This window comes from Miniopterus schreibersii (assembly GCF_964146895.1).
Source record: "Miniopterus schreibersii genome assembly, chromosome: 4".
NCBI lineage: Eukaryota > Metazoa > Chordata > Mammalia > Chiroptera > Miniopteridae > Miniopterus > Miniopterus schreibersii.
In genome coordinates, this window is record NC_138105.1 from 95,975,772 (window position 1) to 95,996,192 (window position 20,421).

At 56.3% G+C, this 20,421-nt stretch overlaps 1 protein-coding gene across 1 annotated transcript in view; it reads left to right on the top strand.

Moving 5' to 3' along the window:
- FGF18 (fibroblast growth factor 18) overlaps positions 1–19,084 on the top strand; it is a 31,654-nt gene extending 12,570 nt beyond the window's left edge. The window contains exons 3-5 of the mRNA XM_081135833.1: positions 758–938; positions 11,885–11,991; positions 18,489–19,084. Of these exons, the coding sequence (XP_080991959.1) occupies positions 758–938; positions 11,885–11,991; positions 18,489–18,755 (555 nt within the window). The 3' untranslated portion in view covers positions 18,756–19,084. The remainder of the gene's footprint in view (positions 1–757; positions 939–11,884; positions 11,992–18,488) is intronic.
- Positions 19,085–20,421: the final 1,337 nt, after the last annotated feature.

The window sequence follows — 20,421 nt, forward strand, 5'->3', positions numbered from 1 at the left end:
GAGTAAGTGTTGGGGCAGCAAGGGCGGCTTCCCGGAGGATGTGGTTGGACATGAACTACGGCTTTAGGGATACAGGACATTTGGATGGGGCTGCAGAGCAAAGGCTTCTCCAACAGCAGACGGGATGCGGGCAGATGCGTCATGGCCTGGGTGAGCACGAGGACCCTCAGGGCACGGGAGGGGACCCCCTTCACATCAGGTCCAGGGGAGAAGGGACAGTGAACAGAGGCTTCTTTCCCTGGATGAGACTTGCCAGGCTTCCCCCCTCCCCTCCTCGGACCCAAGCAGCTGTTATATGCTCCCCATCGCTCTCCCATCTCTATACCGATCTGGGGACTTTTCTGCCCACTTGCTCCCTTCATCCTCACAGCCACCCTGGGACATGGCCAGAGCAGGGGCTCTGCTCTATCGTGTCACCAGGAAGGAATCTGAGACAGAACAAACTGGGCACCCAAAGTGCCAAGAGAAGCCTCCGCTGCACACTTCTTGCTCTAACGGGGGGCCGTGGTGGAAAGAGAGCAAGCTTGGTTTCAAACACACCTACCCTGTCCTTACCTTTGCCGCTCCCTGGCTCGGCCACCTGGGGTAACTTGCCTCACCTCGCTGAGCCTCAGTTGCCTCATCTGTGAAATGGGGGTGGTAACGGGGCAGTTTTGAGCGTGTGCTGAGGCCTGGCCCAGAATGGCGTAGGAGAGGCCCTGGCATGCAGGGGACCCAGGGTTCCAGGGCGCTCACCGTCGCTCCTGTCCTTGCGCAGGTGCTGGCGGCCGAGGAGAACGTGGACTTCCGGATCCACGTGGAGAACCAGACGCGGGCTCGGGACGATGTGAGCCGTAAGCAGCTGCGGCTGTACCAGCTCTACAGCCGGACCAGCGGGAAGCACATCCAGGTCCTGGGCCGCAGGATCAGTGCCCGTGGCGAGGACGGGGACAAGTATGGTAGGTGCCAAACCCCTCCTGCCCCACTGGGCACACACTTCCCGGCTTCAGGGACCTCAGGTTCAAATCCCAGCTCTGCCAGGTCCTGGCTGTGATCTTGCACCTGATATTGAGCCTTGCTGGGCCTCAGTTTCCTCATCTGTGAAATGGGGATACAGTGGTGCATCCCTGAGAGCCTCGTTGGGAGAACTAACTGAAGAGGTGAATAAAAGGTGCTTTTGTTGGCAGACACCCCATAAATGGCAGTTGTCTGGCTCTCGGTGGCTGCCTGGGGATGGCCTAAGGCAGGTGGCTGCTTCTCATGGAATCGCTTCACCAGCCCCAGGTTCAGAGGCTTGGAGGGGTGGGGGGCCTCTGGGTATCGCTTTTTGGGTGTTGCTGGTAGTGGTGAGAATCAGCCTGGTGTACCAGTGTGTTTATGTGTGTGCGTGTGTGAGCTTGAGCTTGTGTACCTGTGAGCCATGGGGACAGCACCTTGGGCCACCGTCCTCTTAACCTTGATGCTGGAATTGGGTGTTTGGGAACCATCACCTGCCTTTGCGGTGGGGCCGGGAGGAGTGAGACACCCTGACTCCCTTCTCTGCCCAAACCCCCAGCCCGCAGAGACCCTCAGCAGTGAGTGAAACAGACAGGCTCCGCCTTCCGAGAACTTGGAAGGGATTTGGGGATAGATGCTGAGCCAATACTGGCCATGCCCCTGCCGTTTCTGTCTTCTCAGGCCAGGGTCTGGGAGCTGTTAGGTTGGGAAGGCGGCTGGGACTCTAGGTCGCCGAGGCGTGGGGCTAAGACTGAGGCCGGGCTGGGGCTGGGGCCGCGGCTGCGCTGGGTCCCGTGTGTGCGCCGGGGGCCTGCCAGCCCTGGCTTTTTTCTGGGATGATGCCCCGCCGGCCTCTGCCCGTTGCAGTCAAGACGTGACAACAAGACAAATAATTTCTTGGACCTTTTATCTTGGACACCATTTATTTTCCCTCAGCCCCAGGGCAGGACTGACCTCATGGTAGGCCCAAGTGTGGCAGCTGCACTGTCACTGGGGGCTGGGCCGGGCCAGGCTGGTAGCTGGGCCACCCCGGCTCCGCTCCTGCAGCCAGCTGCCCCCTCCCTGCTCCCTGCCCCGTCGCTGCCGCCTGCCGCCCCTTCCGCCCTCTCTCTCCTTCCCCTCTCGTCCGCGGGCCTCTGTCTAGGCCCTTCTCCCTCCTTCCTGATCCCAACCCCTTTGTTTCTGGTCCTCTCTCTGTCTGCCCCCGCCCCACCATCTCTGTGCTTTCTGCCTCCTTCCCTGGTCCCCACCTCTCCCGGGCCCTCTGCTGGCTGCCTCTCTGGGGCCTGTCCCTCCGTGCCCCCCTCCCGGACGTCTGGCTGTGCTGGGCAGACCCAGGTGGTGCTTTTCCCTGGGATCTGCTGTCCAGTTGCTGCCAGGGAAGGGGCAGCTGGCTGGCCCGGGCGGGAGGGGAGGTGCCCTCCTGGGGAGTCCCCGGAGCTCTTGCTGGCCCCTCCAGGCTGGGAGAGTACAGGGGGGTCAGACTCTGGTCTGAACCATCTGTCCACGCCCTGAGACAGGAGGCAGGAACTCGGGAGGGAGAAGCGCCTGGGCAAATGGCGGGCCCCTCACTCCAGAAGCCACTTGCCCTCGAGTTTCCTCTGCCCGAACTAGAGACTCGGGGGATCTCACCTGCTGTGTGACCTCAGGCAAGCCCTTTGCCTTCTCTGGGCCTCAGTTTCCCTCTGGACAACACAAGGGTGGCTAGAGCAGTGCCTCTTACATAGTAACCTGCATGGGAATCGCCGAGGGCTCTGCTTAAAGTGCTGACGTTGGTTCATAGGGTCTGGTGGGGCCTGAGCTCCACATTTCTCACCACGCCCAGGTGGTCCTGCTCCTGCACTTTGAGGATCTGGGGACCAGCCCATCTTGGCTTCTCCTCCAGCCCCACCAGCTCTAGCTTTGATAATTCTCTCTCAAGTGAAAAAATCCTCTCCCCCCCCCCCAGCACCCAGGGCAGCATGGGGCCTTGCTGGCACTGATGCTGCTCCATTCAAATGTTGCATTAGAAACGCAGATGGGGGGACTGGACCCCATCTGTGAACCCTGGGAGAGGAGGTGAGACAATGGAGCCAATTGAGGCTTCCAATCTAGATAATCAATACAAATATTATTGGGATGGTGATTTATGTGGCCAAGCCTCCTGTTAGGGGCCGGGCCTGCCCTGCCTGTGGGGGAGGGCCAGCCAGTAGTCCCTGGTCAGGGGACCCGGGATGGTCCAAGAACTCACTCCCTCCTTTTTGAGGCTCAGTCCAGGTGAGCAATGCTGCCATCTGAGACTTATATTCATGCACGGCTGGAGTGCAGCCTGGGAATTTCAGTAAACACCAAGGATAAACAGAATCCCTATTAACGCCTGGAATCTGGAGTCCCCACGAGCACTCAGAATCTTAGAGTCCACAGCATCCTGAGGCATTGGACTTTGTGGGCAGGCATGAGGCTCAGGCTCACTTTGGGGGTGCCCTGCCCAGAAGCTCTGGGCCTGCTTTAGGTCTCAGAGTCTGCGGGGCTTCCACGCATGCTATTCTGCAGGAGGGTCTCCTCGCTGCCCCTAAACTTTTCTGAGTACTCTGAGGACCTGAGTGTGGGCTGCTCCAGGGACCAGGGGCTGCCCAGCTTTGGGTTGGGCTCTGGAGGGAGAAGTATGCTGGTCAGGGGCCTGGAGGCTTAGGTAGTGGGACACCTGGCAGGCTGGCCCTCCCCCTGCCCCCCCCCCCCCCGGGATTATTTTATCAACCCCTCCCTTCCGGTCCTTGTTACCAGTCATCCCTGTCCTGCAGGCAGTTGCCACCTCAAAGAAACAGCACAGGACCAGGAAGCAGTTGCTGCTCTGCCTGAGCAGCCCAAGGAGCTGGGGAAAGCATGCCTGCCTCTGGGTTTCTTCATCTGTCCAGCAAAGATGAGGAGGCCCCCCACCTGCCCCCAAGGTCCCTGCCCTTAGGCCTGGGACTGGGAGGTGGCAGCAGTGCTGCGGCTACAGGAAGCAGGGCTGCCGGTAACAGGACTTGTCTTAGAGGGGCAGAGCCTGGGGCCAGCTGAGCCTGTGCTCCGGGAGGTGTCGGGGCCCTGGCTTTGGGGACGATGGTGTGGCGGGTGGGAGGCAACTTCACTTTCATAAGTCTTCTGATTGGGCATTCCTGCCTGCTATCAGTTGAAAAAGGGGCTTTTCTACTTGATTAAAAAAAAAAAAAATTCTTTTTAGGTGCCCAGGTTTTGTAATCAGCCAGTTTCCTAGGACTGGCAGTGACCCGGTGGCCTAGACATCCAAGCTGAGACCTGGGATCTGGGTTAGCCTCCTGATCCGCTGGCTCTTCTGTAAAGTGGGTAATTGAAGTGAGAGAATATCTTAAGGCCAAAGATTCTGTCATTATCCAAACAAGAATATTAATAACCGCCACCTGGACTCATCACTTTCATACAGGGCAGGGGGTGCTGTCCTGTGCTCAGGCGAAGGTCCCCCTCTCAGGAGCTGGTTCCTGGGGCTTCCAGAAGGGACCCTGCCTCTGTCTCCTAAGTGGGCCCTGGCATGTCTTGGGCCAGATGAGGGTCTTTGGACTCTGTCATTGGGTATGGTCTGGCCTCCTCCCAGGTTACCCTGGGGTCCCTCACTCACTCAGCACAGGGTTCCTGAGCGTTGGGGTTATAGTGCTGAGTAAGACACACCTGGTCCCAGCCCTCAAGAAGCTCCCCGGCCAGAGCCCCTGACTCCTTCCTCGGAGCTGACTCTGAGCAGGAAGAGCCTCGGTCCCTAAGTTCCTATGTGACCCTGGGCCCTTCCCATTCTCTCCCTGCACCTGGTTTCTTCCCCATTAACGGGTCTGGGTGCAGGGTGCAGGGTGCAGGGCATGCAGTTGGTACTCCCAGCTTCCTGGAGGTCATCACCCATTAGTTGGTGCTTCCAGCTGTGTCTCCACTCCTCGGGGTCACGTGGAGTCAGCCTGCCCCGCTGGGCAGCCTTCCTGAGCCCCTGCTCAGCCTGTCCTCCAAGGATGTGAACTCCTTGAAAGCAGTGACCTCTGTGCATGTCCCCATGTTCGGTACAAGGACCACCCCTTAAGGGTTGCTGGATGAATGAAAATAATTATGGGGCAACTCAAAGCACAATCTGGGCTGGCTGTGTGGCTCCACAGGGAGGTATGTGGGTGTGCCCGGGCTTTTGCTGAGCTGGTGACAGGAGTGGCAGGGGTGCTCTATCCCTGTCACCCTTGTTCTGGCACCTGCGGGAGGGCAGTTTGAGTGAGGAGCAAGGTCCTTGGGGCTGGCTGATGCGGCTGTGCAGCAGAGACCCTGCTCTCTGAGCCTGACCCCCGGAGTCCATTCTCCACATAGCAGTCCAAACGTGAGACTGTCACTGCTCCCACAGGCTCGCCTCTCGCTTTGAATGAAACCCAGCTCCCAGTGGCCTGGCTCCTGGCAGCCGCTCCAGCCCCGGGCTCTCTGCCCCGTCCACAGTCTCTCTGCTCTGGCCCAGCGGCCTTCCTGCTGCTCCTCGGACACGCCACGCGTGCTCCAGGCTAAGGGCCTTCGCGTTGGCTGTCCCCTCGACTTGAGAATGCTCTTGGCTCAGATATCCTCACGGCTTCTGTTCAGCTGTCCCCTTATCAGAGAGTTCCCGCCTCTGTCCCCGGGTGGGTAAATTTATTGTCCCAGCCCTTATCGCTACCTGACATTCTGTTATATGTTTAGTTTTTTACTCCCTGTCTTTCCTGTTATAATGCAAACTCTTTGAGGGTAGGACTTTTGTCTGTTTTGTTCACAGCTGTGTCCCAGGGCACAAAGCCAGCCATAAACAGGTGCCCAATATATTCTTGAGGTAGCAAGGGCATGGATGGCCCCCCAGTGCTTCTGGGTGCCCAGGCCATCGCTCCCCCTGGAGGCAGGTGCTCAGCACACAGTAGGTCCTCCCTTCACCCTCCCGGCCTGTAAGCTTCATACTATGCAATATACCCAGTTTCTCCCAGGGGCCTTCCCTGCTGTAGGGGACACTTAAGTCTCAGTCTAAACCCCTGCCCTCTGAGCTCATGTCCCACAGATTCTGTCCCCAGAGAGGAGTGGCCAACCACACCTCTCTGACTCTGCAGCTGAAATGGCCACTCTAGAGCCACAGCGAGGATTAAATTTAGCTCCGGATCAATCCTATTGATTCTTTCCCTCTTCCTTTCTGGCGAGCCCACGTGGCCTGCCAGCCTCCTCGGGGACTTTAGGAGGAGAGCCATGGGCAGCACTGGAGAAAGGCCATAGTGTGTGCGCGCCCGCATGCGCACAGCCGGGGACGCTGAAACATCTCCACCCCCTCTCTCCCCCTCGCCCTGGTCCACCTGCAGATGGAGGAAGGGAGTCCCGATTCCTATAACCTCCCAGTGTCTTTGTGGCAAGGATAGTTCCTCGCTGGAGAGTGGCCAGCAGCACTGTCCCCATTGGAATGGTAGCCGCCAGTGCCAGCTACCCTGCGCTGTGCCCACATGCCTCTCACTGGCTCCTGGCTCCCTCAGTGTGCTCATAGGTCTTGGGGGTTTGCCCCGAGGCTCGGCGGGTGGGAGTGGGAAGAAACCCATTCTCCAGCTTTGTGTTCTGGGCTCCCTCTCTCTGGGTCCTGTTTCCTATGTCTTTCTTTGTACGTGTCCCTCTGGTTCCCTGATTGCTTCTGTGTCTTTCCCTGCTGTTTCCTACCCTTCAAACCAAAGTCTTTGAAGTTAGGCCCTGCTAAGGGAATCACACTGGAATCAGCCAACCAACCAATCAATCAATCAGTGTCACTTCTGTTTTGTGCCATCACAGACCTGACACATCACAGACCTGACACAAGTCTGTCTCGCTCTGCCTACCTTGGACTCTGCCTGTCTCAGACTGCCTCTGGAATTACTCTGCCTGTGTTCAAATCCTGGCCCTACTGTGTGCCCTCTGGCAAACAATTTTACTGCTTAGTGCCTCAGTTTCTTCATTTGTGAAATGGGCATAACAGTGCCCATCTCATAGGGTGGTAGTGAGGAGCTAGGGTGACATTCCACACTCAGGCTCCAAGCACAGTGCCCAGCAGAGCATAGATGCTCAAATAAGTATTAGCTGTTATTTTAAAAATTATCATTGTTACTCCATCCATTTAAGAGAAACGGGGCAGGGTGGGGGGAGACAGCATGTATTTATAGAAAGGGCTTTCTTGCCAGCTCCTTTTTCCTCCATTCTCTTTTCTCTTTTCCGCTTTCCTCTCTGGATGCTGCAGAAGGGACTAGGTCCTTCCGGCTCCTGGACCCCAGCCATAGGCAGGTCTGGGCTCCTGCTCTGTGCTGAGCCTGGTGAGGCCCTCTCTGTGGACTTTCTTTCAGGGGTCTGGGTTGTGGGACCCCCCATCCTGTACTCACTCACTTTGACCAGATCTGAAACCATTTCTACCTCTCTGGCTGTGGTTTGAGCCTTGGGTGCCCCTGAGGGCTCCCCCTCTTCCTCGTATCAGCTCAAAGGTGACCCTAGGGGGGACCCCTCTTCCCTCAAGGGCATTTGGAAGTGGAGCTGGGAAGGATGGGCCCAGACCTTTGCTCTGTGGGCTTCTCTGCCCATAGAACTCTGCCCTAAGGCAGTGAGGTCAAAGCAGAGGCCTTCTCTGCCCACCTCTGGTGCTCACTCACTCATTCCCCCTGGGAAGGGACTGGTGTGGCAGAGAAGGGAGGGGCATAGACTGGCTGAAACTGAGTCTGCCTTGGTTTGACTCCTGCCTGGGCTTTAATTCCAACACTGTGTGACCTTGGGACTCAGTTTTCTGGCCTGTAAAATAGGAATGCTAATAATAGTTCTACCCTCAGGGGATGGTTATAAGGATGAAGTGAAATCATGCATGTTAGGCAGTTAGAACAGTGCCCAGCCCATCATAAGCCCTAATAAACATGAGTTACTGATACTTCCTAGAGGAAGAGATCTGAACGAGGCCTTGCAGATCACCTGCCCCTGGCCCAGAGAGGGACAGGGTTTTTCCCTTTGTTACCCAGCCAGTAAGAATATGTGATGGTAACGCTGAGGCTGGGGATGGGTGGGTGGGAGCTCAGAGTCTGGGGAGTGGCAGGAGTGACACCACTGGGGTGGGGGTGGGGGGAGCAGAGTGACTAAGGGCAGTGACTGTGGAATCAGAGACTGGGGTCAAACCTCTGCTCTGCTTTGACCAGCTATGTGCCTTTGGGCAAGTCTCTTCACATCCCTGAATCTTGTTTTCTTCATGTTACTCATACCTTCCTCACAAGGTCATTTATGCATTTAGTAAAATTTACTGATTGGTCATTTACCGTGAGCAAGGGATGGGCTAGTGCTGGAGATCACAATGGTGAGTAAGGCAGGTCAGACCCTGCCCTCATGGGGCTTACCTTCCGGTGAAGAGAGAAAGACAATAAAAAAGGTGGCAAATAAGACAATTTGGAAAAGAGCTGAGGACAGTGGAGCAGGCTTGGGTAGTGCTGAATGTGGGAGGCAAGTATGACATTGGACAGCATGGCTAAGGAGGGCTTCTCTGAGGAGGTGACATTTGAGTGGCAACCTAAGAGATGAGATTAGGGTAAGCACTGAGCAAAGCGATCTCCAGTGAGAGGGAACAGCAAGTGCAAAGGCACTGAGGCACGAGTGTGCTGGGTGTGTTAGAGGAACAGCAAGGAGGCTGGTTGGCTGGAGGCCTGTGGGCGGGTTAGGAGATGGGGATGGTAGGCAGGCACCAGGTCACGTGCCCCTTGTGGGTCCCTGTAAGAAGAGGCTGGATTGTCAGTGTGTCGGAGATTCCCTGGGAGGCTTTCAGCAAGGATTTCTCTGGCTGATGCGTAGAGGGGAGACTGGTGAGGGGCAGGAATGGCAGAGGGAGGAGGCTGTTGAATTGTGAAGACTGGAGGGGCTGCCAGGGTGGTGAGGAGGCCTGATGAGGAGCGGAGTGAGATAATGTCATCACCTCCTCCCGCCTGGCCTGGCACAGACCTGAGAACACAACTGAGAGAGGAGGCATCTAGGCTTAGCTGTATCTTGGGGGCTTGGGGCTTGGATCACGGAGGGAGGGGGCAGTGTGAGGCTGAAGACCAGGCAGGCTCTGGGGAAAACTTGTCCTGGGTGGGTGGGGTCTCTCTCTTTCTCCCTCTCTCTCTCCCTCTCTCTCTCTTTCTGAGAACTGCTGCTGCTATTACTCCCCAAAGACTTTACATAATTCTGGCCCAGCTCCCCCATTATGTCATGCGCTGAGTGGAGTCTGGGTCACTCCATGGCTTGCTGCGGTTGGGGGAGAGCAGACTGCGGGCTCCCCTGGCACAGCGGCCAGCACAGACCCTTCCCTCCCTGGGGTGGGGGTGGCTGGGCTTGCAGGGGTGGAGGTGTAGTCCAGCCCCAGCCCCAGGCCCTCTGGATGCCCGGGCAAAGGCCAGGGCTTCCTGTGGCGGCTGTGGCTGGTGAGTGGGGGAGGGTTGTGCTTTGAGCTACGTCTTGTCTCCCGGAGCTGGGGGTCCTCCCCTGGAGCTCAGGCCCCAGCAGGAAGAGGCTGCAGACCTGATGTCACCCCCTCCCTGCTGGCTTACTTCTGTGATCCTCAGTTTCCTACACTGTAAAATGGGGACAAAGATACTCAAGCGTGTGGGGATGTGTGACTTCAGTGGGCTCACGTGGGAGCTAGATCAGGCAGTAGTAGGCGCTGTCTCCCCCTGAGAGTCGCTCAGGGTTACCTGGTCCCCAGCCCTGTGGCCTCTTCTCCTTCTTAGTGTCCTGTCCCTACCCCTGCCCTAGATCCTGTCCCCAATCTCAGAGAATCAGAATAGGCTCGAGCCCGCACGTTGCACAGGGAAGGAAACAGGCTCACAGGGAGGTGTGGAGGTCATGCAGCCCAGGATGGCAACCCAGAAATGGAATCAGACCCCGTAAGTCCCAGCTCAAGGCCTTTTCTGAGGGTGCTGAGGAAGCTCAGGTCGGAGGGCACCTCTGCCTCGGAGGCAAGTTGTCCTCCACCTCTGCCCTTTTGTGCACACATCTGATTTTTTCCGCTTTGTATATTTTTTCTTTTGGGAAAACAGTTTTGTTTTGCAGTTATTGGGAAACCTGAACAACAGGTACCGTGTTTCCCCTGCCTTGCCCCTGAGTACAGGCACTAGGCTCTTTCCAGCGTCATTCTGTGTAGTCCTCATTGTAACTATTGAAGATCATGGGGAATTTTCCCCATTTTACAGGTGAGGAAACTGAGGCCCAAGGCCATACAGTTGGGCCAGGGATTCAGACCCAGATCTGTGTGCTCCAAAGCTCTCACCTTTCCTAAAATATGCTGCCTCCTCCAGAAGCTCCTGGGATCCCAGCCCCTCCTGACCCACAGCCCCATCCCGAGGGGGCCTGAGGTAGAGAGCAAGTCCCAGAGCTGCTGGGATGTTTGGCCTGGGTTCCAGGGACTGAGCTACCGGGAGAGTTATAGGGTGTTTGAATTAAGGGGAACAGGGGGGATGGAGGGCCTGTAACCCCTATGTCAGTGTCGGTGAATGTTCTGGACTCAGTGTTTACTAGGGATGGGGGAGGGCGGAGAGAAGCATGTGCCCTCCCCCTTGTTTCTAGAATTACTAAATTCTTGTTAGATCTTTAAATTTTATGTAAATTCTTCTTTTTTTCCGTGGAAAGGTGGGGTATCATATTTTAATTAGTAGTGGTGTCAAAGGAGGGCTAGATTAATTATTGGAAATCCTGCATTCCAGATGGTTTTAATTTTCACAGCAGGGCACCAGGGTATATATTTTTAATTTTTTTTAATTAAAATCATACCTAGTGTATTTTAGGGCCACTGAGGTCCGCTCTTTGTGGCTCCAAGGATACTGTATTTAGGGCTATGATTTTTGTTATGGAGAAGCAAGTCCCCTGTCACTGAAATTAAAATTTTGTGGGTGAGGGAGGGGCAGGTGCTAGGAAGCAAAGGGTCAGAGATGGGAGGGTGAGAAAGGGAGGGTCACAGGCAAAGAAGGCAAGGGGGAGATTGGGGGGGGGGAATGAGGTGTGGGGATTCAAGACAGAGAGGAGAGAGCGCTCAGAGAGTGTGCATGGCCTACCAAAGTCACATAGGACCCTACTGGGGAGAAAGTGTGGACTGGCAGAGGGACAGGGAAGGGTCTGGACACAGCATGTCTAACAAGGGACAGTTACCCTTTGGCCATTTGCTGTTCAGTCAGGGCTTTTGGGGGTCAACTCTGGACACCCCAACCCGAGTAGTATGGATGGTTTAGGGTGCAGTCTCCTACCCAGGACCAGGGGATACTGGGTCTTGATGGGGACTTCTGGGCTCAGGGAGTTAGTTACCTTTCAGCCTTGGTGATGACCTTGATGGAGAAAATGAAATTCTGAAGATAGCCTCCCCTCCCCTGGGCCTTCCCCACTTCGAGTGGCAAAGGTGCAGAGGGAGCAGGGGACACTAGCACGTCTTCAAGATGCTTGCCTGGAGGAAGGAGCCTCTGACGCCGCCCAAGGCAGGGTGTGAGTGAACGCGAGTGTGTGCCTGAGCCTGTGCCCGTGAGAACTCACATGCATTTGTGCCTCTATTCCAGAGACTGCCACTGCTCTGGGGTATCTGAATGGCTCTCTGCCCTGCTTTGGGGAATGGAGCTAAGGGGCTGGGGGGGGGGGGGCGGGGATGATGGGAGAAGACATCCTGGTATTTAGCCACAAGGGGCAGAACTCCCCTCTGGCTGGAGCCATCTGGGTCCCAGGTGCTGTAAAGAGAGGCTGGGGGGTGGGGAACAGGTGGGGACAGCTTCCCTCTCACTGCCTGAAGGGCAGGGTGCTCTAATGGACCCGGCAGAGGCCTCTCCCAGCCCTGATTTGGGTGAAATGGGGGGTCCAGGACCGGGTCAGGGGTCATGTTGCTGAGTCTTTAGGCCAAGCCTTTGCCCTGGTAAAAAAGCATATCTTTTTCTGCTTGTGCCTTTCGAAGCCCAGCTCCTAGTGGAGACAGACACCTTCGGTAGTCAAGTCCGGATCAAGGGCAAGGAGACGGAATTCTACCTGTGCATGAACCGGAAAGGCAAGCTCGTGGGGAAGGTGAGTGATGGTCTGGAATTTGGGGAAACGGGGGCGGGCCCCCTCTGGCACCTCTGGGGAGCTGGAACGGTGTGCCCAGGGCCATGGCAGCCCCAAACGGCAAGTGGGCCCGGTGAGTGTGTGTGAGACTCCCACTGCAATGCCCCCCTTGCTCCCTTCTCTGGCCGCTCCTGCAGCCCGCCAGGCCCAGTGATCGTGGCCGTGACTGTGGGAAGCACGCAGGGCCCTGATCTCTCCTGGTGGATGTGGAGCTCTGGCTGGCTCAGGAGGGGTGACCCCCTCGGGGGGGGGGGCTCTGGGGCTCCCCGCCTGTGTGTACCTGATGTCTGGGAACCGGGAAGCAGCCGGCCGAGGGCTGGGCTGCCGCGTTGTTTTAACAATCGCCAGGCTCCGGAACCCAGCCGCCTCGTCAGCGCTGGGCCTCACGGTTCTAGCATTTCAGGAAGATTTTATTACTTTGGAACGGGCAAGGGAGCTGCATGTTACAAATTAGGGCAGGGGTGGGGGTGTGGTTCGGTGGACCCACGTGCCAGGGGCTGAGCCTCCACCCCTGCCGCTGCTCAGTGTCCCCCCCTTTTCTGGGTGTGCTTGTCTGTGACGCTCACACACTCGCTCCCTTTGAGTGTCCCAGCGGAAGGTGTTCCTGGCAGTACCTCTGTGTTGGATCATGCCTACGTCTCCTTCTTTTTGCAGGGACCCTCCTCACCCCCATGTCCAACTTGGATAATGGGGGGAGCTTCTGCTGGACAGGTGGAGTGGGGGTGGGGTACAGAGTAGACCCAGATTCTAAGGAGATGGCATCTCCTGCTTGGGGGGGGCAAGGCCCTGGCTGATTATTTACATTTATTATACCCTGTTGGGGGAGGGGTTACACCGATCTTGTTTAAGCCGTGTTTCCGATTCCCTGAATCTCCCAATTGATCCCTCTTTCTGTCCCCGTACTGGAGTGGCTGGGGACAGTGTAACAGGCCAGCAACATGAGCCCGGATAGTGTCACTTATTGTTAATAATAACAGCGCCGCTAGCCTCCGTTAATTGAGCACCTACTTTCAGCCAGACACTGAGCAAAAAAAACAAAACAAAAAAAAACCCCGCTCCTGAATAAGCCCAGGAAGTGAGCACCACTGCCACCCCCGCTTCGCAGATGCCACAGCCGGCCGGCCCGTGTCCCCGCGGTTTGCACGGCGGCGATCCGGCCGCGCTGCTGCTCCGACGGCAGCTTCCCGGGGAGCAAACAGAATCGTAGGAATCGCGTGGCGGCTCTGGGAGGACCGTGGTTTCAATGCGTGAATCGCTCCCCGTGTCCCGGGCTGGGCGGCCGCGCGGGGCAGGGTCCGGGTCCCTCCTGGCAGTGCGTTCCCGCGGCCGCCCCGCGTCAGGAGCTTTGTTCTGCTGCTCGCCCGGGCCGGGCTCCCTCTCTCCCCGCTGGAAGGCTGGCAGCGGCCGTGCCCAGCACCCCGCGCGCCCCTCCCGGCCCGGGTTCCCGGCATCCTGACCCCAGGAGGGCCGCCGTGGGGTCAAAAGAGCAGCCGGGTCCCCTCGGGCGGCCCCGCGCCGCCGGCTGGCCGCTGAGTCACCGCTTCCACAGGAGCCGGCTCCGATTTCCTGCCCCTCGCCCTCGCGCCGTCATTCACGTTGGGGACGGTTCAGCTGGAGGCGCGGCCAGGCGAGGCTCAGCGCCGTCCAGGGAGGGCCGCCCCTCGCCAAGGCACCCCCCCCCCAGGCTCCTGTCTTCTGGGCTGGCCGGGGCCTCCGAGGGGGCCCCCAGGCCCACCCATCCCGCTTTGCCAGGTGCAGGCCCACCTTTTGGGCTCTGCCCAGCCCAGCGCCCCTCACTCCCTCTGGCTCCTGCAGGGGAAGCCTGGGCCCTGGGGCTGCTGTTTTGCTGTTTTGCTGTGGCGGACTCCCTGGCCAGCCAGGCTGGGGCCCTGGATTCCCCTCCTTCCCTAACCCCAGCCTCTGGCCTGGCCTCACACCTTCACAGGGATTGTTGCCTCAGCTGTCCCCTGGGTTCCCAGCCTCAGGCAGCAGCTCCAGGCCTGTCCCCACTACCCACACTCACCTTTCTAAAGCACAAGGATCAGGTCTCCCCTGCCCTCCACCCCCAGCCCAGCTCCCCAGCTCAGAACCTGTCCCCGTGTCCTGACCACCTATGGGAGAAAGGCTGCACTCCTTAGGGGAGGGTCCCTGGCCTCAGACACGTGGCACTGCCCGCCTCCACTCCTGGAGGCTTTGTACATGCTGTATCCTCTGCTGGGGCTGCCCTGTGTCCTGGCTCATCCCTGGTCCCTCTGCCCTGTGTCCTGGCTCATCCCTCAGCAGTGTCTAGCTTCCCTGACCCCTCAGTCACCCAGCCAGCTGGGAGCCCACAGCCCCTCACACAGCCCTCTGTTGCCGGTCTGCTCACCTGGGTCCTCCCTGGTGGACCTACATTCCCCACTAGCCTGGGAGCTCATCGAGGGCCGATTTTGGATCCTTCCCTGTGTTCGTTTACCTGCCCAAAAGTCTGCAAGGGCACCAGAGAAATGGAAATAGGGTTCTTGCTTTCTGATGATTGACTCTTAACATATAGCCAGAATTATCCACATAATGCCAGGGAGTCAGAGTGCCCTGACCATGCTGAGCCTCAGTGTCCTCACCTGTAAAATGGGAACAATAATGCTGGCACTTAGAGACACTTACTTGTTAAATGTTAATTCCCTTCCCCTTTGAAACCAGATCACCAAGTGACTCCTTCACCTGCAGGCACCCTTGGCCTCAGCTTAGGCTCTGGCTCCTTTGGAATGGCTTAGTAGGACAGCTTTCTTAGGTGATCTTGACTCTGGATGTGAACCTGGCCACAGCTGGGCACATCACTGAGCCCCCAACAGAGCCTTTTCAGGTACTCCCGGCCCTGGGCTGTAGCTGCTCTCTGCTGCCTCATACCAGCCGTGAGCCAAAGCCCTGCCCTGAGCCCCTGCTTGCTCAGGCAGCCCCTCTCCCCCTCTCCCCCTCTCCCCTCTCCTTCTCTCCCCTCTCCTTCTCCTTCTCTCCTCCTCGCCTCCTCTCTGGACCCCACATCCATCTGGCCCAGGAGGTACTGCTTCCTTTCATTCCATAAATAGTTGTTGAGTGTGGTGCACTATGTACTAGGCATTTTTTCCCATCTCTGGAGACCCAACCCAGATGTTTTTCCCCCCCATCCGTCCCCTCCTGTGCGGTCAGTGGCGAGTCCTCTTTGGAGCAGCAGAGGGCCCCAGACCATTTCAGGGAGGGGGGCTGGCCACCATCATATCTCTATGAAGATTGCTTTGGTTGTAAGCGACTGAGACCCAACTCAAAATGCCTTAAGCGAAAAAGGAAAATTTTGCCTGTGGAACTAAAAACGTCCAGAGGGTTGTTCTAGTTTCAAGTAAGACTGGATCTGGGGGCCAAATGATGTCATCAGGATTCAGTCTTCACATCAAAGGGAAGGAATAAGACTCCAGTTTGGATGGAAGGAGGTTGGAGGTGGTAGTGGGGGAGATGCTCAGATTCCAGATCACTGAGGTTCTGAGATGAGATAGTCACTTCCTCTCTGGGTCTTGCTGATCTGCCTGGCCTGAGCCAACTGAGTCAGCATTGCTGGGGTGAGCCCCGGCCACAGGTGTCTCTAAGTCTCAGGAGGTGATGGCAAGGTCACAGAGGTCAAGCCCAGATGCAGCCTGTGTTGGTGTCCTATCCTCTGTATCTGAGTTCCTGGGGGGAAATTTGTGACCACCATGGCTCCTCCCGGGGGCTCCTGAACTCTGGGGTGTTGAGAATTTCAGCCCAAAGCCCAGCTCCCCAACCCTCTAAGTAAACCTAGCTGTGCATGAGCACATGTACCAAGCACTGTGCTGGGCCTTGCACATCCAAGAGCCTGCTTCATGCCCATGTGGTTGTGTGGCTGAGGAGGTGAGGCGTTTTGATAGACATACCCTTTCTCCTTGTGGATGTGTCTGGAACTGGACAGAAGAGAAGCGAGCTGCAGTGGCAAACGCAGGTTCAAATCCTGGCTCTCCCTTGACCTTGGATAAGCCCTTTTGCCTCTTTGAATTTGGTTTTCTTCAACCAGGTGGAGTCTAACCTGGAGGATTAAATGAAATAATGATGTGGAGATGTCTAGCCTATGGTTGGCAATTAATAAGTGCTGGATGAATGAATAGAGAGACCAGGCGGGCCAGACACAGAGCTCTGGCCCTCTGCTGGCTCTGTCTTCTCAGTACATCTGCAGGAGGCGCCTCTTCTTGCCCATGACGGTCTGGAGATATTAGTAAGGGATCCAGGAGGCAGAGTCTCTTTTCTTTTAGAGGAAAGCCCTTTTCTTGCTCGCCCCCACCATTTCTGCCCCAGCAGAACTCACATCCATTCAACCACGAATGCTCTGGTTACCCCTGTCTTGGGTTAAGGCCTGTGCTGAGCCATGAGAACAACTGAGAAGCAGTCCCAACCTCCTGACGTTCTTGGGCTTATGAGAAGCCAGGCAGATGTGGAATTGCTCTGTTGGGGGGGGGGGGTGGTGAGAGGAGAAATGGGGGCCAAGGGACCTAGAAGATGGGGTATGTGAATCTAATAAAGCTTGATGCTTGAATGGAATCTTGAAGGAACAGGTGGAAATACCCAGGGAGATAGATGGCAGTCAGGGAAGGCTTCCCAGAGGAGGCAGTTACTGAACTGAGCCCTAAAGGATGAAAGCAGTTTTCCAGGCAGGTATTCTAGGGTGGGGAAACAGCGTGGTGCGGCCTTTGTTCATTTGCTCTGACTGTTCCATCGAGACCAGCCAAGGGACCTGGACTCAAGTTGGATAGGCAGCTTCCAGAATTATTCATGGGGGACTCAGAGCCCAGAGACCACTCCCATCTACCCCTCGCCCCCCTTGCACATATGCTCTGGCTTCCCTCACTGCTCATCCCGCCCATTCTGTCTCCTGGGCCCTGCATATGTCTCCCAGCCCCTCCCCTTGCCTGCTCTGCAGCCTCCTCGAAAGATCTCGTCCTCCAGAGAATGTTTTCTTGCCCTGCCTGTCCCTTTCTGCAAAGTTCAGCACTTTGCAGAGCCCAAGCTTGCCCTCCGCTCAAAGGTGAACGTTCCTGGAAGCTCCAAGCCGTTTTCCACTTCAAACAAAAGGCTGGAACTCGCACCTCAGTCTCCACGCACAGCCAGACCGCTGGGCTTCCAACTTGGCCGGGCATCCGTCCGTAACGAGGAGTGGGCCCAGCCTAAATCTGGAGATGTTAGCTGGAAACTCCAGTGCTGCTAATTCAGGCCTTCCAACTTTGTGTGTTTCCCACTCTTCCACATCGAGCAACTCGGCTGTCTCAGGAGGAGACTCAGAGCCTGCCGCCCACCACCTTTTGTCCAGATCAGGCCCAAGGAGGGGAGCCAGACCATCCGAACCACCTGGTCTTCAGCAATAACTCAGCAGGTCCCTACTGTGCGCCAGGCTCATGTGAGCGTCATTTCTCACGTTTCTGTGGCACAGGGGTCATTGTCCCTGTTTGGTAAGGCAAGGAATTCGAGGTTTAGAGAATGGAATGAACTAACCTTGAGGTCACACAAGGAAGCCTTAGAGTTGACTCAGCTCCTGAGTCTGAATCTAGTGCTGCTTGTCTAGCACAGTGTCCCAGGGAGTTCATGCATCTGCTCAGGAGCCTGTCTCTGAGGCAAGGGTACAGGCTCCGGAGTTTGGCCTGGAGCTAAAACTCTTATTTTGGGAGGCTCCCACCCTCTTCACACCAAACATGAAAATGCACCGCATCCCACGCTGAATGTAACTTATCTTTATCTACCGGTGGAGTTGAGCGGCAGTTGAGTAGCTGACTTCATGTCAGGTCCTGTGCACATCTGCAGGCATTCCTTTCTGTGGCAAGTGCTAGAACACAATCTCACGTGGTTCAAAGGACCTGAGATATTATTGGCTCACATAACAGTCAGGTAACTGGAGCTTCACATGCAGCTCGATCCCGAAGCTCAAGGATGTGACCAGGGCTTGGTTTCTCTTCCTCTCTTCCTCTTGACTTTGCTTCCTCCATGCTGCTTTGTTGTAAGACAGGATTTCCCCTCACGGTGGTAAAACGGCTCTCTTCGCTTCAGCCTTATATGTTTCCCAAGATTATGTCGGCCTATGTTTTTTAGGCATTGCTTTTACAAGGGTCTCGAGGAACACCGGTTGGGTGGCTCAGACCACATGTCCAGCCCTGCACCGGTCACAGGAAATCATGTTTTGATTGGCTGGGCCTGGGTTTCTTGTTCTAACAGAGTGGAAGTGGGAGCTCCTGCCTGTGGGGTGGAGAGCGGGGAAGGGGTGGATTCCCGAATGATCACGGGAGTCTGTTACCTAATTGGCAGGCGGGGAAGGGTACAGGGGCCAGTTCAAGGCGGTGGCTTCACAGCTCCGGGAAGTGAAATTGCTGAGGCCAAAGCCTGGGCTAGGCCCCCTCTGCGGCGCTGCCCCTCGCCCGCCCTGCCACTCTCACCTCCTCTCCTCTCTCCTGCAGCCCGACGGCACCAGTAAGGAGTGTGTGTTCATCGAGAAGGTTCTGGAGAACAATTACACGGCCCTGATGTCAGCCAAGTACTCCGGCTGGTACGTGGGCTTCACCAAGAAGGGGCGGCCGAGGAAGGGCCCCAAGACCCGGGAGAACCAGCAGGACGTGCACTTCATGAAGCGCTACCCCAAGGGGCAGGCGGAGCTGCAGAAGCCCTTCAAGTACACCACAGTGACCAAGCGGTCCCGGCGGATCCGCCCCACGCACCCCGGCTAGGGCCCCCGCCCACGTCCACACTCCCAGAGAACTGCATCAGAGGAATATTTTTACATGAAAAATAAGGAAGAAGCTCTATTTTTGTACATTGTGTTTCAAAGAAGACAAAAACTGAACCAAAACTCTTGGGGGAGGGGGATGATAAGGATTTTATTGTTGACTTGAAACCCCCCCCATGACAAAGACTCGCGCAAAGGGACTGTTGTCGACGCACAGGTGCTTGTCTCTCTCAGAACAGACAACTCTAAACTCGTCCCCAGAAGAGGACTCGAATGAGGAAAACGACACTCTGAGAAACCAAAGTCCTTTTTCCCAAAGGTTCTGAAAGCAAAAGAAAAAAAGTAAAAAAAAAAAAAAAAAGTAGTACCCCCCCCCCAACCCGGGAACTCCCCCTCTTTCCCTATCTCCTGCCCCTGCCCCAAACTCCAACAAAAATCGCTCTCTGGTTTGCAGTCATTTATTTATTGTCCGCTGCAAGCTGTCCCGAGACACCGCGCAGGGAAGGCGTGCCCCTCGGAATTCTCGGCGCCTCGACCTCCGACGACAGACGGCCTCGCCCGATCACGGCGACCCTGCCTCGCTCGCAGCCTGCAGGATGCTGCTATCGACCTTCCGTGACTCACGTGACCTAGCACACCAATGATAAGGGAATATTTTAAAACCAGCTATATTATATATATTATATATATATAAGCTATTTATTTCACCTCTCTGTATATTGCAGTTTCATGAACCAAGTATTACTGCCTCAACCATTAAAAACAATCGACAAATTATTTAAAAAACCACGAGGCATTGAGTGGTGGCCGGGGGCGGGGCATCCCTTTTGTGTTTCATTCTTCTTGGTCTGTGGTCGTTGCACTGAGCGCTGGGGCCTTGCCCATCCATCCAGCCAGCCAGCCAGCCAGCCAGCCAGCCAGCCAGCCATCTATCCATCCACTGATTCACTGAATACCTGCTCTGCTCCAGGCACTGAGAATGCAGCCTTAAACATAGCTGCTGGCGATCCTGGCTTCAGAGAGATTACATTCTAATGAGTCATTGCTTTGATGATTGGTTCAGTTGTACGGTCACATACGTGTACTCGCACACACAGTTACTCGGCATCGCTCATGTGCCAAGGCTCTACTCGAGGCACTGGGGATGTACCAAAGAACACAAGAGAGAAACATCGCAGCCCTCAGGGAACTTCACTCGTAGTAATTCATTGCTTCAGTGCTTCATTCATTGATGTATGGATTCACTTATTCAAATATATCTCTTAAGCCCTCACTAGGTGCCAGGCACTCTTTTAGGTACTGGGAATTCATCAAAGAACCAAACTGACAAAATCTCATGCCTCATGGAGCTTGCAGTCTAAGGATTACCCAGCCAGTGATTTGTGGCGTCCACTCTGGCTGAACGAGGCCGTGGTGGTCCCCACGCTCCTCCACCTGATGGTGGAGGAATCAGAGGGCCAGGTCAGGTGGGGACCTGGCGTTTCCCTCCTCAGACCTCACAGGCCAGAGCACAAGGAGTCTGTCTGACCGCGTTGGCTCCCAGAGCCTGTTCTTCTAGGTCTGTCCCAGGCTGCGCCAGGGTGTTAGGGAGAGGCGGCTGAGCAGACTGGGCAGGAGGCTGGCTGAGGGGGAAGGAGCCTCCTCTGAGGTCCTGCTGTTGTCATCTG